Source organism: Setaria italica, chromosome IX, assembly GCF_000263155.2.
Source record: "Setaria italica strain Yugu1 chromosome IX, Setaria_italica_v2.0, whole genome shotgun sequence".
Lineage (NCBI taxonomy): Eukaryota > Viridiplantae > Streptophyta > Magnoliopsida > Poales > Poaceae > Setaria > Setaria italica.
The window spans coordinates 44,061,096-44,078,280 of NC_028458.1; the positions used below are offsets into that span (position 1 = coordinate 44,061,096).

A 17,185-nucleotide genomic window follows, 5' to 3' on the forward strand; every position below is an offset into this window, starting at 1 on the left:
AGGCATACGTGCATTTCCTTGACCTAGCTAGTATACCTTTTTGCCATGCAGTTACATACTCTCTCTTCTGCAGATACGGAGTATAATAGTACTGGCGCAGAAGCTTCACCGAGAGCTTGAAAAGTTACTCCTACCAGAAGCCCTTACGGTCCAAAGTGAGCCCAGTGTTAGGTCTGCGATCGAACCAGTGCACCTCGTTTTCTACTGAAGCTGATGGTCACAGCAAGCAAAGCAAAGGCGCCCCACAACTAATCTAGTTTATAGATGCAAAGCCGTGAGTCATTGCCTGGATGGATTTGACGCGGCTGCTGGCAGCGACCTGCTGGGGAATGTCGGGCACGCACGCGTGTTGCATCTGCGCGTCGTTAGCGTGTGCAGGAGAAAGGAGGTTTTGGGGATAGAAAAAAGGATCCAGGGAGAGATAGAAAGCTGAGCAGTGTTGATGTGAAGGAAAGTAATGGGAGGTGACTGGAGTTTATGATTGGGTGATATGGAAAGGCGAGGTGATCTGTTGGCAAAGTACATGCATCCTCCTCCGTTTAGCTGGTGCGTTTGTGTTTAGCTGGTGCGTTTGGTTACCGTTGCTTATTTTTAATACATATCACATCGAAGGTTTAAATACTAATTAAGAGTATTAACATAGACTATTTACAAAACCCATTACATAAGTGGAAGCTAAACAACGAGATGAATCTATTAAGCCTAATTAATCCATCATTAGCAAATGTTTACTGTAGCAACACATTGTCAAATCATGGACTAATTAAAAATAGGTTTAATAGATTCGTCTCGCCATTTAGCCTCCACTTTTGTAATGGGTTTTGTAACTAGTCTATGTTTAATACTCCTAATTAGTATCTAAACATTCGATGTGACGGGTGCTAAAAATAAGCAGAATGAACCAAACCAGGCCTTTCTCTCCCTTTCCTACATCTGCAATAGTTAACAGTACTAGATAACTGCATCAAATAAGGTTGAGAAATTATGTGTAGGAAAATGGTGGTCAAAATTCTTCTGTGCCCAACATGGATCCTTCTTTTTTCTGAAAAAAGTGAAACATGGATCCTTTTTTTTCTGAAAAAAGTGAAACATGGATCCTAAAACAACCTATTTTTCACCAGAACGAGTAAGAAAGTACGCTATATGGATTCCCAAGATTCTACATTAACATGAAATTGAAAAAAATTAACCGAGAGAAGTCTCCACTATATATACATGTCCCACTACCAGGCTGTGTGAAGCTCCCTAGTGTCAGAGACCTGTTTGGCATTTTATTTATTTTTGCAATTAAATGTATGTAAAAAAGGCTCCTCTATTACTTAGTATGTGTGTGCATGTATGTAACAGTCACACTTTGCATTGGTAGCTTCAGGATACAATCTTTGTTCCCCAAAATGAAAATATATTATGAGATGCCACTAAGTATATATATTAAGACAAGGAACTGGCCAACATTTGGTATTTTCAGAATTAAACATCACACAAAAGGTATACCAAGGTTGATCAGATCAGATTACATTTCTGATTAAACTAGCAACCAAAGGCAAAGCACTGAAGCCACTATAATTATTTTTCCTGAGAACCAGGCCACTATTAAAGACGATGTTCTCTTTTTTAAAAACTATTTTCTAAAATATATTTTCATGAATGGCGATTGCATTCGATACCTTGTTTATCTTCTCTTTAGCTAAAGCCGCTGGCAAATCACTGTCACAATCTCATGTAGTATCTGCCAATGCAAGATGGTTGCTGACTGTACGTGTTTAGCTCACTAGAATGTAGAATGTGGGTTCATCAAAATCCTAAGTAACTAGTTGGCCTAGTTAGGCTGCACCTCTAGAACATTGCAACTTTGCAAGCTCCTCTAGGCCACTTCGGAGCCAATGACGCAACAAAGTTCTTCGCATGCCGACAACATATTCTAATATTGATCTTTTCGATGCTATTGTAATTAATTGCTACCAACAAGATTTGTATCTGATTCCTTTGGCAGCCTCCACCTATTTTATAATTAAGATATGACCATGTTGTGGTGCTCTGATGAAATATATACACAAAAGTAGCTTTCTATAGGACCTGAAGAAAGCATGGCAATCCCAACGTTCACGATTGATCGGTTAAAATCTGCTTTATTTTAAAAATAATATCCGTACGCAGAACTATTTGAGCCATTCTTCTACACAATGACATCTTTCTAGCACCTCTCAATTTTGTTCATTTGATCTCCTACAGTTCTAGCACTCGTGTAGCATCGTTGTCCCAAGTTGGCTATATATATGGCAGGGTCATTTACCAACTATCCACAATCACACAAAACGCATAAGCAGGGATCCCTGATTTTAAACTGTGGCTAAATGAATCGCAACAAAGGTTCTGGAAGAAAGTCTCACCGGTGGAAAACGCGACTTTAGTCCCGGTTAGATTGGACCATAGTCCCGGTTGGAATTACCAACCGGGATTAAAGATTTAGTCCCGGTTGGTAATTCCAACCGGGACAAAACACCTCCTCGTCCCACTATCCGTTACAACCAGGACTAAGGGGGGGCTTTAGTCGCGGTTGGTCTTTATAACCGGGACTAAAGCCTCTCCCGTCGGCGCTCGTCAGTGCCTCATTTTTGACTCATGACTAAAGGCACTTTAGTCCCGGGTTCAAAGTTAACCGGGACAAAAGCACCTGAATGGAAGGTCAGTTCTCTACTGGTGTCTGATTATTTCCTCAAAGCTATGGTGAACCAAATGCAATCCGTTAGTATGTAGATAGACAAATGCGGCTAACTTGATCAAGAAACGACAGCGAAGCAAATGCTTCGAAAATACATAAAAATTGACTAGCATTTACCAGATGTAAACAAAGAAATAAGTTATGGAATCAACCCAATCCCAAATATAGATGACTTTGTCCATTAATCTATTAATATTTTTTGTGCATTATAAAGACACTTTCTTCAAGATGAGCCTAAAAATATTGTCCTCGGACATTCACTTTAAATGAACTTTGGATAGCAAGAGCGATAAACTTAAGAAGTCTTATTGCGCCTATCACAAAATCATTTAACTGTTAGTGGGAAATAAATAGATTTCTATCAAATGTAATTTAGTGCCATCATATATTTTAGATCTCTTACTAACAGATAAATAGAAAAATAGTGGTCAATCTAGAAGTGTATCAGTGACCATAACATTGGCATGTAAAATAGAACAATGTTAGATTTTAAACTCCTACAAAGATGACATAAATGAGCACTGGAAAAAGAGAAAATAACGGACATGGGTCTAGCAATATTGTTGGTGCTCTTCTTGTTTATAAACGGACACACGCACGCACTCACACATTGCATAAGATTAATGGATATCCTAATCATCAAATACCTGAAACAAGCATCTTGGAGCATTTTTTTTTTCAATGATACAACTAGACTAGATTCTACCATTTTTTCGAGCATCCAATTGGGATCAATTATATATGTATATACCTTCTAATCATTAAGTTGGTTCTGTTTCTGTCTCGTCATGCATAGATCTACTTTGAGCTACATACATTATGACCAAATCTTATGATTAGTACTCCATTGCATGCTTGCGCATGCACACATATATAAATTAACTATAATTGTAGGTTCATGTATATGGTTCAAATTCTTTTGCTTTAGATTTGGTCCTGTCAATATTAATTTCCTTTAAAAGATGCTATAATGTGTCTTCTTTTTCCCATTTATTTAGTTTGAGTTGTATATTTCTAATCCATATATGCAAATCTTCTTTTGGTGCCCCTGTGCAAGACCCTAGTTTAACAAATAGTTGCACATTTGCTATCTACCAGAGATACAGTATATATCTTCAAAATTTGTGAACAATTACATTTTGATTTTCTAGTATCATTAAGCTGAAATTTAGAAATTCCAAACTGGAATAGTTTGAACCTCGGAATTTTCATCCTAAGTTAAAAGTTTGAACTTTCAAATAAAAATCTGACTGGCGAATGTTAGCAGTCTCCCACCACTATACAGTAACCATTTTTCCACCTGCAGCTGGACAGTAGGTATGTACATTAATTTGGCATTTTCTACCAACTTGCAAATTATTTGAGCACTAAGTTTTGTGTATATATATTTGCAAACCTAGCTAGTGAAATCACATATTACATTTCCAGTTTTCCAATAACTACGATTTTATATTTGTGAACTAAAGCATTAACAAATGTGATACTTCTTATTATATATAATTTCTCCAAATACGTATTTTTTTTCCTGTCTATTACTTTCCGTTGAAATATCATGCAATGTAAATAGTACTAAATGACCGTTTCTCATTGGATTGAACTAATACATTTTGTCTTTGCAAAAAAAAATAATTAATACGTTTATCAAAGAGGGTGATGTTTTACAGGCAATATCTTCAGATACTCCCCGGTTTCTGTTTAATTAATGTGCATAAGCTTCATAAACTCAATCATGTATGCTACCATTATTTTTTCTCAAAGGAATTATACTGATCATGTATATATGCATGTTTACATCCACCAAGCATCACAAACCCATCATTGGGATACTCTGAACAATTGGCAATTCGTTGTAAGAGCATCCATGATCTGGTCATTATTTGTTCCACTTTATGACTTCAATAATTGTAATTCCGACTAATGAAAGCACAACATGGATCGACTCTTTTAGAAATCCTACCATTCGTAGGAAGAACTATGTGCTAGTTGGATTCTATAGGCTAAAATGGCTCCATTGGTGTTAACCCATTGAATAGGAGAAAGGAGTTCCACACAATCAGGAATTATGGAACCTTCTAAGTCATTTTCTTACCCGCACCCTAAGGGAGGTGGGGGTGCTAGTGCTTTGAGAATGAGAATTTTTTATTTACAGAATTGTATTCACGTGAGAAAGTGAATGAAAAGAATGTGCATATATGTTTTAAGAATAAAAGTGACATGATGTACCATGCATCATGCACAATATCATTCTTTAGCATATATACCTTAGAAAAAGCTATTTGCCATGTACTAGTTGGAGGCTTTGGTAACTGCATGCCGACTGGTAGTAATTTGTCGTTAAGTTGACAAGATTTATCTCTTTTTGTGTGAATCACAGTATAAACGCGAGCACCCGTGTTGGGTTGAGAACTTGAACCCGGGTGGATAGGTTCTACTACAGTAGAACCTAACCAACTTTTGCGACAATGTATATCTATTATGCAATTATTAAAACTTATATGCGAGGAATTAGTTTCCACTTTAATTGGAGGTATGGCATAAATTTTGGAGCAAGGGTTCTCAATATTAGTTGCGATAAAATAGTGTACTTTAGATATGAAATGTATTAAACATTTAAGTTAGTGTTAAAATTCATTGACAAATTTAGTGTACTTTTAGACTATAATTCAAAGATGGGTAGTAGTATATATCAGTGGCATTGAACGTGATGTATTCCATAGTTAAGGTAAAATGGAGGGTCTTATTTGCCATTGAGAATGTTGTTCAATCAATTATTTACGAATTGTAATTATCCCAATGGCATGTGAGTCCCATGGGCCATGGCACCACATGTCAGAGAAACAATGAGCGCAAATTTTTTTTTTTTTGAATTGCAAGACTAATTTGAGAATGCAGCAAAGCAGTGAGAAGTGGGAATATTTGCTGTTCCCAACTTGCAAGTTTTTGCCGTCCACTGGATCAAAATAATGATCCTGTTGGGGCCAGATTTCTAAAGGTTGGCTACAATAACTCATCAAGTGAGGTTGATTTCGTTGGTTGGGAAGACCTTCCTTGGCCCTTTTGGCTGGTGAAGCTTTCTATCAGATGTTAGCATATGCTCTGCAACATCTATTGTCTTTGTTAGAAGAATATATGGAGCTGCAGAAAGTAAAATTGTACATGTGTTGGGACTGATTATATCTCCAAAGGACGGCAGCGGCGCTGAGATTTTGTGGCCTAAATTATTTCAAATCATCCTAGATACGATGATAAAGACAGAAAATATGCTATCTCGACAAGCACCGAGCCTAAATCAGCATATTTGGTCATGCAATTATGATATACGCATGGTATCTAAAGAAGTGTCTTGTCTGACAGAAAAGGTCAAATGGTGAACAGAAGAGTTGTCTTGTCATGCATATATATTTTCCGTTTCTTCATTCCATAATATAGCAAAATGTTAAAGTCGCAGTGTTTGACCCCCAAATCTTGAACACAGGCGTCAGACACCGTTTCAAAAAGAGGAATCAATCGTATAGTAAATGTTTTAAATTTCTTACAATTTGTCAATTCCAGTTGTTCTTAGAGAAAACCATCCTTGTATTATTTCCTGACGACACCATGTTCATACAATCATACTTACCAAAGTCAGCACTTTCAAACCACAGTATTAAAACGTTGGAACTACCAGCTAGATGCAGCGGGGAGTCAAAATGGTCCTAAGGTTTGATTTTGTTGCTTTAGTTAACACTTAACAAACATAAAATTTCCATTTGCATGTTCCTGACCAAAACTTTTGACCAGGGATCAGAGAAAGTAGATCGGAAACAGGCCATTCTGCATTGAGTACTATGCATACATACGCTCGCATGCCGCATCTTTTCATCCGTCGGATGCCTTGCTTGCTTTGACCAGCAACGAAGTTGAACCAACCGAACCGCACGCATGCTAGCTTGCTTGCAGAAGTTTGCTTGAGTTATCATGAATCGAGCAGTTCGAAGGATCAGCGGAAAAGCCGTCTAGTGCAGCCACGGCCAAATCTGAAGAAGCATCTCCATTTGCATCCATCTTGCTTTCTTAGGTGTTGTTGGGGGGTCTCTTGTTTTGGTATCAAATATCAATGGATGCCGCATTCTGCACATGTTGGATGGAACTCGAACAGGATGCGACGACGACGACGAGCACGAGGAACGCGAGCGACACACGGCTGTAGAATAATACATACTGTCTAGTTGCTAGCTGTACGTATCGGCGGCGTAGGGGACCACGGACCACGACCATATATCCATTGCCAGGTAAAGATCATGAGCGAGATGCCAACCCAGTAAGTAGGAGGAGGACGAAGAAGAAGAGAACCGAATGATGATGGCGTGTGGAGGAGGAAGAAGGAATCCAACCCAATCCTCCTCTCTCATGGCGCGAGTTCTTGGGCAGATTGCTGCGGCCTATCCAAAGGATCCAAGCCCGTCAGCCTGCAGTGATTACCATTGGGCTCTCGAGCCCAAATTTATTATAGTAAATGCTTACTAATTAACTGAGCCGCAGTTTTACCGGAATTCTTCGCAGGATTTCCTGTATACAACATGTTCATTTTTTTAAAAAAGAGCATACAACATGTTGTTCATAGGAATATCTCTGAACGAATAAACCGTGTTCATACTAGTGCTGGGATGCATGGTGTCACGAACTCAAAATGGTCCCAAGGTTTAGTTTTGTATATTCAGCCTTCCGTTAATAAACTTGAGATGATAGTGCCGTTAGCGTGCCCCAGACCTAAACCTTTTGACCAGGGATAGCAGAAAGTAGATCACAAACAGTCCATTAGACTTCCTTGAGCATGACATAAAACTTACCGTGTCCCACAAAAGCTGACAGACAATGCAGCACCACCTACAACGTACACAATATCTGCCTTAATTGTCTCTTCGATCGCTACTGAACACAGCATCAGATCGAGCAGCTTTTGGCATTTGATTACTGGGAATGCTTAGCATGTGTCACTGATTTTGTTGCATTAGGGCCTGTTTGGCAACCACCTATTAAAGTTTAACACCCGTCACATCGGATGTTTGGATGCTAATTAGGAGTATTAAATATAGGCTAATTATAAAACTAATTGCACAGATGGAGTATAATTCGCGAGACGAATCTATTAAGCCTAATTAGTCCATGATTTGACAATGTGGTGCTACAGTAACCATTTGCTAATGATGGATTAATTAGGCTTAATAGATTTATCTCGCGAATTAACACAGGGTTCTGCAATTAGTTTTATAATTAGCTCATGTTTAGTTCTCCTAATTAGCATCCGAACATCCGATGTGACACTGTTAAAATTTAACACCTCGTATCCAAACACCCCCTAATCAAAGCACACGCCAACGCCAGCTCTAACAAACTCGTGGTGCGCAAGGCGGCATATATATGTTCATTGGGAACATAAAAAGATGCCTGATGAAGGCATGGAAATCGACAGCCTTGGAAGCGTGCGTGACAATGGACTGGAGATTAGTATGATTCTGGAGAAACTAATAATGATTCTAGAAAGAAGAACAGTAACAGTGGGGGAATGACTGACTTGACTCTGACTCTGACAACCGGCTGCTCTGCATCGATTCAGATCTTTCTCCCTGCCATGGAATAGCTCTGGGATACATTAGGGTGAATTAGGCCGTGATTCCGACACGCAGAGGGGACGTCAAACAAACAATTTCCCGGGCATTCCATGCGCACGCCCTTGCCCATGTGTGAACGCGCTCTATTCCGTGGCACTGCAAGCGACATTGCTGTTGAGCTGACGACGGCGCGGCAGCAGCGTAGGGCCATTGCTTAGCCCTGAGGCTTTGGAATCTTGGGCGGGCGGATGCAGATGCGGATGCGGATCCGTTCAGAGGAAAGGCAAGGAACATTCGCCACCGCCGGCCGCCGGTGGATGCATGCTTCCGTTGCTTCGGTTGACCGGCAACCGACTGAACCGCACGCTTGCTTGGGGTGGACACTGGATCGGCAGATCAAGAAAGCCCCGTGCGTCCACGACCAAATCTGCATCCGGTACTGGCTGTATGCTACCACTTAGTATATATAGTATCTTTCTTGACGGGAAATTAGAGGCGGTGATGCAAGTGGTGCCGGCGTTGTAAGGCGGAGGAGAGGTGGCAGGCAGCATGTGATCTGAACCTGGCGTCGGTTTTGCCTGATGAATCACAGAATCATCAGTGGTTTCTTGAGGCCGGCCGGCGGCCAATGGACACGAGCATTCTGCACATGTTGGATGCGCTGTAAAGGTGGCTTGCTCGGGAACTGGATTCCACGACCGGCGACCACGAGCGACAAGCGAAGGAGGAGGGGGCGGCGAAGGCCGTAGAATATCGCCGTCAATTGTGTCCTTGTACTCGCGGCGTAGCGTAGGGGACCATGGATTATTTGCCACCTTCATTTTTGCTCTCAACTCTCATCTCTGACGGAAGCAGCAGGAAGCAGGGAGGAAGAAACCAGCAGCGAAAGGCGAACCTCCTTTATGCCGATTGCATCCATCGATGGCGATGGAGACGGGAAGCGTAGTACGTGCAGATCTGCATGGCGGCTCGTTGCTTTCTTGCTTTGACCGGGTTCAGCAGGGCGGTGTTTGGGCCTTGGGGGAAGGTGGAAATGGACGGGTCTGGTCAGGGCGAGAGATGCTTCGCCATTTGGCGGAAGCTTTCCCTGTCATGCACTGACACACGGTGCGACCAAAGCCGAATGACAGGTGCATGCTGGGCCAGTTTCTTCTCTCTAGCGAACGGATCCCGAACCCATCAGCCCGTGGGGATGTTATTGGGCCTTTGAGCACAGATATAATGGTCCAACATTTATACAAATGATATAGACCGAAAAATACTAAAAAGAAAGTGTCGCAGTTTTCCAACATTAGGTATTCATAGAAAGCCCTTGATTTCCTGACTACATCGTAACCATATTCCTCAGAGTCTCAGTAATCTCGAACCACTTCTTTCTCCAATACGCCGGAGAGCGCACATCTTCATATTATAAGAAGAGCATGGACATATTTCTCGAATGATTGGAGGATTCAGGGCGTCAAAATGGTCCCAAGGATTAGGTTAGCAACTTGAGTTAATAAACACATAGGAGTGGCATTAGCGCCTTCCTAACCTAAAACTTTTGACCAAGGATCGATCACAGAGGAGCCAGGTGAGAAAAAGGCGTATGACGGTCTGACAGACAAACATGCCGTAAAATAGATTGTGACAGAAAAAAGGTGTGTGACAGTCTCTTGACGTTCTTCACTCTCGTAGCATCAGACAAGCTTTCCGGGTGCTGACATTGGATTAGTAGCTAGAATGGTTAGCATGTACTGTCAGTAGTATGATGCCGTAGCGATCAAAGCACAGGCAATGATGGCTGTAACCTTTACCTCAGCTCAGCGCGTGGTACAAGCCTGTTCGCTTCAGCTTATCAGTCAGCTTATCAGCCACCGAACAGTATTTTTTCTCTCATAACAAATCAGTCGTTTCAGCTTTTCAGCCGGCTTATAAGTCCAACCGAACAGGCTCAACAGCAAAGCTAAATTCAAGTGTCCAAGTGCAACCATGAACCATGGCGATTCTTTTTTCCTGCAGGAAGGAGGAAAGCCAGTACTAACCATGGGAATCTGTGTGACGGTGTGAACCTGGCCTCGCTTAGGCCATAATTCCGGCACGCAGAGAGCCATGCGCATGCGCTTGATTCCCTTATAGAGACATCCATTCAGTTTCGTGGCGATGCGGGCGTCGTTGCTGTTGAGCTGGGGCGGCCGCGCATTTGCTTTCTAGGCTTGGAATCTCTTGGTTTGGTTTTGCTTTGACCGGCAACGAACGAACCCGCACGCTCGCTTGTTTTGTTTCCCTGTCGGGTTGGGCAGATGGCTGGGGCAGAAAGCCGGGGACGTCCACGGCCGAATCTGTAGTACAACCACTACTGGCATTGGCAGTGTTTCTTTCTTGCAGGGAATGGAATGCAAAGAAAAGATGTGTCAGTGCACGGCAGAGAGGTGGCAGCATGTGATCGTCTGAACCTGGCGTCGCTTTTGCCATGGGAACCAATGGGCGAAGCATTCTTCTGCACGTGGGATACTGCTCGTCTATGGCTGTCATAGTTGACAGATAGATCAGGCCGCGAGTAATCGCTGTAATCTTTTTTTTCTTCCTTTGTTGCGGGGCTATTTCGATGCCCCGCCTATTAATTAACGCCGGGAATCATTGCGGGTCTTTCGAGAGAGAAAAAAAATGCAAAGTGAAACTGCACGAAGCGGGAACGAAGAAACTGAGGGAACAGTGAAAGGCGAATGGCCTTTGTGCCCGATGCATCCATGCCAGTTGACAACAATGGCTGCAGGCTGCAGCATGGCCGTCTTTTCTTTCTTTGCGACTGGAGTTAGGAGGAACTACTCCATCACTTCGTGCTCCCACATGAACTAATATTTTTAAAAACTACTGTATTAAAAATTATTTACAAATTAGACTCCTAGCTAATAATCAAAATTGTTTACATACTACTCTTTTTTTTAATATTTCAACATAATACTTATATAGATATGTACTTATTTTTATCCTGTTATGATTGATATTTAATTAGTAATTACTCTATACACTTTTCCATCCACATGCATACCTTTTTCATTTTGTATTGCACCTTCATATGGATTGTGTTTAGCATAAAAATCGATATTTTTCATCACTTCCTTAAATACATGTATAAATGGTCTACATAGTGACACCCATCATGTTCGCATATACCTTAACTTAGTATTTGTATATTAACAATGATATAAATAGGTAATTCGGAATTAGTTTACTTTTGGACATTTCTTTTTTGATGAACATGAAGATAGATTAAGATTTAGGTGTTTACTTCAAGTTATTTTTAATAACGATATACATGGGTAACTTAGATACAAATTTAGAATGGTATTTTAAGTTATGGTTTATAATGATATGCATGGGTAAATTAGATGAAGATTACGAGGTTACTTTAGATCATTTTTTTTATAATGGCAGAGCTAGGTAGTTTAGATGAAGATTAGAGGTTAGTTTAGTTTATTTTATATAATGGCAGATATGGATAATTTAGATATAGATTTAGAGGGTTATTTTAGGCTATTTTCATAATGGCATAGATAATAGATTCAATGGCTATGATGATTTGAGTGATGGTTAAATACTTATTTTTTAAAAAATTTCTAGCATTTTTATTTTTTTAAGAATATCCGTATGATTCCTAGTGGCTTCGTTTTAAAAAGCCTCAAGATCGCATGAAACTGAGGCGGCCACGTTTCGCGCAGAGAAACGCTCGAGCCTTTTGACCTTTGCAGACGTGGATATGGTCCCTGGATGCGCTTATTGCTCGCCGTACGAAGCAGAAGAGGGCAAGAGGCAGACTTCCACGCTGGACCAGAGTCGGCCCAACTCGCTCCCATCGGGCTGTAACGACACTATTGGGCTTTGCAGCCCAAGTTACCAGTATGTATGGCTCTCAAAAGGATACCGCGATCAAATAAGGCCCAAAACAGTGGAGGAACTGGATACACCTCTGTGCGAACTATCTCTTCTTCAGCAGTTCTTACCTTACGCAAACCTCAGAGACTTACATTTCTTACACTACCAGGCATCATCCACGATGCCCCTATAGCAAGCTACAGTGCCTAGAACACCACATTCAAAATGTCTACACTCGTCACCCGACATACAATACACGAACCAACGTCCTGAGGGCACCTTGCCACTCCGCAGTTCAAAAAGAGCGGAAATGCAGGCCGCACCACTCAGGACCCGCGCACGACAAAAACAGTGCGCTTCGGTACACAACAAACGTATACACTCCGGCCGGCCGGCTGGGCACCTCAGAAGAAGAACGAGTCGAGGTAGTCGTACGACCGCCGGCGCCGGAACTCGAGCACGCCGCCGTATGTCCGGTCGGCGACGCTGACGAACAGGGCCTCGCCGTCGGGGCTGAACGCGGCGCCCGCCACCTCGCCGAACAGGTCCACCTCCTGCTCCGCCCCGGCGTACCCGGCCGCGGCGTCGTACACGTGCACGAAGTCGGCGGCCTCGGCCGCCGCCAGGAACCGGCCGTCGGGGGAGAACCGGAGGCCCCGGACGGCGCCGATCCGGCCGCCCAGCACGGCGAGCGGCTCGGAGAGGTTGCGGACGTCCCACAGCCGGCACGTCGCGTCCTGGTTCCCCGTGGCCAGGACGCGGCCGTCGGGGTGCCACGCCGACGCGAACGAGTAGTCCAGGTGGCCGCGGAGCGTCGCAATCTCCCTGCCCGACTGGGAGTCGGCGAGGAGGCAGTCCGGGCTGTCGCCGAGCACCGCCATCAGCTTGCCGTTGGGGCTCACCGACGTGTTCTGCATCCATTTTTGCCGGTGTCAGAAATTCAGTATCCGGGTTATTACCAAGAGCAGCAGCATGGATCCTTCGACGCCGGATACTCACATTGACGGACCACGGGAAGGTGAACTGGGTGAGCAGGCTGTATCTCGCGGTGTCGAACGTTCTGACGACGCAGTCGTTGTTCGCGGCCATCACCCGAGTGGCGCCACTGCATCAAAGGATTCAAAGCTTCGGTTCACATACTCCTTACTAGTGGCTTGTATTCAGAATCTGAACCGATAGCAAGACTCGCTTACTCGGGCGACTCGAAGATGTCCACGGCGTTCGTGATGGAGTAGTTGTTGCCGGTCAGGTTCGTGCAGAACGCCACCCCGGGTTTATCAACGTACTGATGGCCACAAGAGCGAGAAGACTTATGAGCTGATAAAATTCAGGAAAACACTGAAGAGTCTGCACATGGTGCACTCCTCGTACCTTGCAGATGAGCTCTCCCTGGAAACCACCGGCCACCATGAGGTTGTCCTTCAGTGCCATGGTACTGATTTGAACCCTCGACAATGGTCTAGCCCCCTTGACATCCTGCAGAGCAGGTAGCACTCACAGGTTCAGACTTCAGAGGCTGGCGATCAAGCTCAAAATAGCAGAAATACGTGTGACATAACGATAGCACAGACTGCAGACCTCTGTTGGGGTCAACTGGCCGGCCACATTGAGAACTTCTCTTCCTCTCTGGAACAGGGGAGACCAGTGCATCACAGAGTAGTTCTGCACCAGGTACACGTCGTGCTTCGAAGCAGCCCACAGGAGGTTCCTCAACTGCACATGTTTGGACCATGGTCATTACACTTGACACAGATGTTTCAGAGAATGCAACAGGATACAAATCTTTTACAAGATGTGACGGATGCATGATTCAGGTACGTGGCACTTGTCTTTTCTTAATGGTAAAAGTATCATGAAACTCGTTGATCCATTCAGTCATCCCGCATGCACAGATGGAAGAATAAGCTCAACTTTGTATGTCCTTATGTGCGATCCCACTAATGCACTGGTACCAACCTTACAATTTTACAAGCACAGACCGAACAAGCAGCACCTAGTATTCTTGCACGCATACAAATGAGAGAATTCCAGATGCTTATTCAGATTTTCAACTGTGAAGCCCTTGTGACCCATTGCACTGTTAGCCTTACATACATGTTAGTTTTGACAGGGCCTCTATTTTCATGGACAATATACAGGAGGAAATGGAACATTCAATGTTCCAAATTCTGTGTCTACAATCTGTAAATCGTAGTATCTATAATTTGTAACACAAAGGCCGATAAGAACTTTGTGTTGTTGAAGTCCCATGTTAGCACTACCTTCAGAATGATGACACACAATAGCTCCAAACGAATACCATGCTTTGCACACCATTTCAATTGGCACGAAACTGTAACACGAAGCATAAGTTTGCACACCATGTCTGTTAGTATGAGAAGCCTATCAAATGCTATGTGTAAAGTTTAAGAACAAATGATCGTGCATCAAATAATTTGTGAGTGCTAGCTCTTCCATCCACCTGCAAAACGCAATTCGAACTGATTCATTTAACATCTTTTCCTATCATGAAGCATCCTATCATACCATATTCCCACCCTGTAGTTAGTGTTCCGGCTGCTCAGGATGCTCATCATATCCATCTGCTTTTGTTCCTGATGAAACATGGTACTGCAAATGTCCTAATATCACAAGATCAATTGCAAATATGCAACCCCGACTCGTTACATGACCTGCAATCAGTGTTACGTTCATACACAGAAAGTAGCAGCACGAATAGCAACATCATTTAATATAGATGGTATAAATCAATAACTCGTACAAGACGATATGCACAGCAGTACAAAATATTTTTCGTGGTCTCATGGACAAGTTAGAATACTTTAGAAAAAAAGTGCATTTGTTGTTGCTCGGTAATCGAACTTGCCGGACAAGGAAGTTTAAGAGGGGCTATTTCACAATTGGATCTGCTATTGCTTACACTGTAAACTTGACAGGAAGAAAATAGAAGGGAAGCTCACAATCCGCAACGGACTCTGTGCTTGTGCAGACATCTCAGTTTGGTAATTCTATTAGTATGCTCCAATGACAAAGTATGTTGTAACTGTGGCAACCAGGACTCTGATTGTATTTTTCCAAAAAACGGGATAGAGGCCGTGATGGGTGTGAGAACCGACCCTTGTTACCAACCCTTCGGATTAATATACACAAAGCCTCAAGAGGTAAATAGCACTGTGCTTCATGATGCAAACTGAAGTAATGAACAGTGAAGTAACCCAAAATCAACAAGAAGCACCACACATCTTGGCACAGCAACTTTTAAATTGCTGATTTGTATGATGGCCCATGACCCCATGACCAACGGAATGAAATAAGTATACTGCTACTCTGGCACTTTATGAATGCAGATCCGTCATTTTTAGGTGAAAATGGCTATTAGCAATGACAGCTGAATACTTTTCTTAGTGTCAACTTCAATATTTTGATGTAAAAAGATAATAATTTGTGAGTAAACTGAATGGAACCTTCACATCCTCACCCAAAAATATCTTTTATGCAAGTGGCTGTTTCATATGCATGCAAGTGTTTGCATGAAATTGTCCAAGTAAAATTGTACCTGGAAATGCACTATGGTTGATTTGACAGATCTCGTGCTGGAATGGAAATCATAGAAAGTATCCTTTCTCTCCACTTGTTTGCATTCCTTCATAAACAAAATAAACGTATCAGGCATTGTATAACGAAAGGTAACTGGGTTAATAAAACTGCAAATGCGATTATGAAGAAGCAAAACGATAAGGCTCTCACCTGTTCTAGTCCGCTGCGTGACCTCGTGAGGTTCTGATAGTTCTTGTATTCCTTCAGCCTCATCTCGCGGTACTGGTCCCTACTGTAGTTCAACCTTTCCCAGGGTATGCCTTGGATGTCTTTCCCTTCTTTATAGTCCGAAGCTGAAGTATCATCCATTTGCTCATGCTGCTAGAGTAGAACATTACTTAGATATGAAAAAAATCCGTACCCCAGTAGGTCCTACAGCAAACAGCTGGGGTGTTGTTCGCCTATATCTTTGGTGTGTGGTTGTAGAAGAAAAATTGCAGTTTAAGGACTAGTATCAATTCCTCTTTCCAACTGTCTGCACGACTTGTTCACAAGAACGGCAGCGGCTTATATCAGTTAATGATTCTCTTGTTGTTTCCGATTTTTTATACTGGGTCAATCGGATATCTCAGGTTTATTGTCTTTTAAAAATTGTGAGCATGCAGACCCCCTGCCAGGATTGGGAAACAAAACACTGCGACAGTGATCTTCCCTAGGTCGCCCCAGGTTTTTGTTATTAACTTGTAGTATTTGGAACTGGCTGTTCACTGGTTCTTTTTCTTTAACAGAAAGTAGTAGAGCATAATGATAACATTCCTTATGAAGAAGCTAAGGGCATCATCGTAGCCCTGAACCTTCATTAGTTTCTTCTGAACCTACCACAGTGCACTCGGGCACAGAACAAGCAGAAGTAAATGACAGAATTGAACGGGTTCTGTTTAGAATCTGAACTTGCTATGGGTTGTCTTGAGTTCACTTTTCCGTCGCAGGTTTGGACGGCTTTGTGTACGTAAAAACTCGTTTGAACACCCCTAACTAAATCCTACTACCATTTATGTCTCATCAAAATCAAACAAGGGGTAGTAGTAACTTAATTGTCAGCGTCATAGTCATAGCGAGACATGGAGGAGCAGGAGGGTGTACTGAGAGGCGTACCTGCAGGCCGGATTCGCCACCGCTGGCGGTCGGGAACCCGTCACCGAAGTCGTCGTCGAAGTAGTCGTACTCGCCGTCGGCGGCGACGAGCTCCAGGTCGTCGCACAAGTCGTGCGCCATGCTTGCTACCGGCCGTCCGGAGCGGCGAACAGGCGGGCGAGGCGGCAGTTTTCCGGGCCTTGGTTGGATCGGAGTGGAAGCTTGAGAAGCGAAGCGAGGTGGGGGGGGGGGGGGGGGGGGGGACACCATTCCGATAGCTTGAGACGTTTCAGGACTAAGGCGACGTTCCCTGTTACACCATACTGCATATAGACGCCTACCAGGG

General features: G+C 43.0%; 1 protein-coding gene across 2 annotated transcripts; it reads right to left on the reverse strand.

Annotated features, from left to right (window-relative positions):
- Nucleotides 1-12,242: 12,242 nt before the first annotated feature.
- On the reverse strand, nucleotides 12,243-17,092 carry LOC101752696 (uncharacterized WD repeat-containing protein C2A9.03). Of its 2 annotated transcripts, none has more exons than XM_012843006.2 (8): nucleotides 16,861-17,092; nucleotides 15,916-16,083; nucleotides 15,725-15,811; nucleotides 13,747-13,881; nucleotides 13,540-13,644; nucleotides 13,362-13,453; nucleotides 13,168-13,273; nucleotides 12,243-13,079 (listed from the first exon to the last, which is right to left on the reverse strand). In XM_012843006.2, the coding sequence occupies exons 1-8, from the start codon at nucleotides 16,978-16,980 to the stop codon at nucleotides 12,573-12,575; spliced, it is 1,320 nt and encodes a 439-aa protein (XP_012698460.1). In that variant the 5' UTR covers nucleotides 16,981-17,092; the 3' UTR covers nucleotides 12,243-12,572. The 2 variants fall into 2 exon arrangements, with proteins under 2 accessions (XP_012698460.1, XP_004984190.1); XM_004984133.3 differs by having other exon boundaries at nucleotides 15,916-16,086.
- Nucleotides 17,093-17,185: the final 93 nt, after the last annotated feature.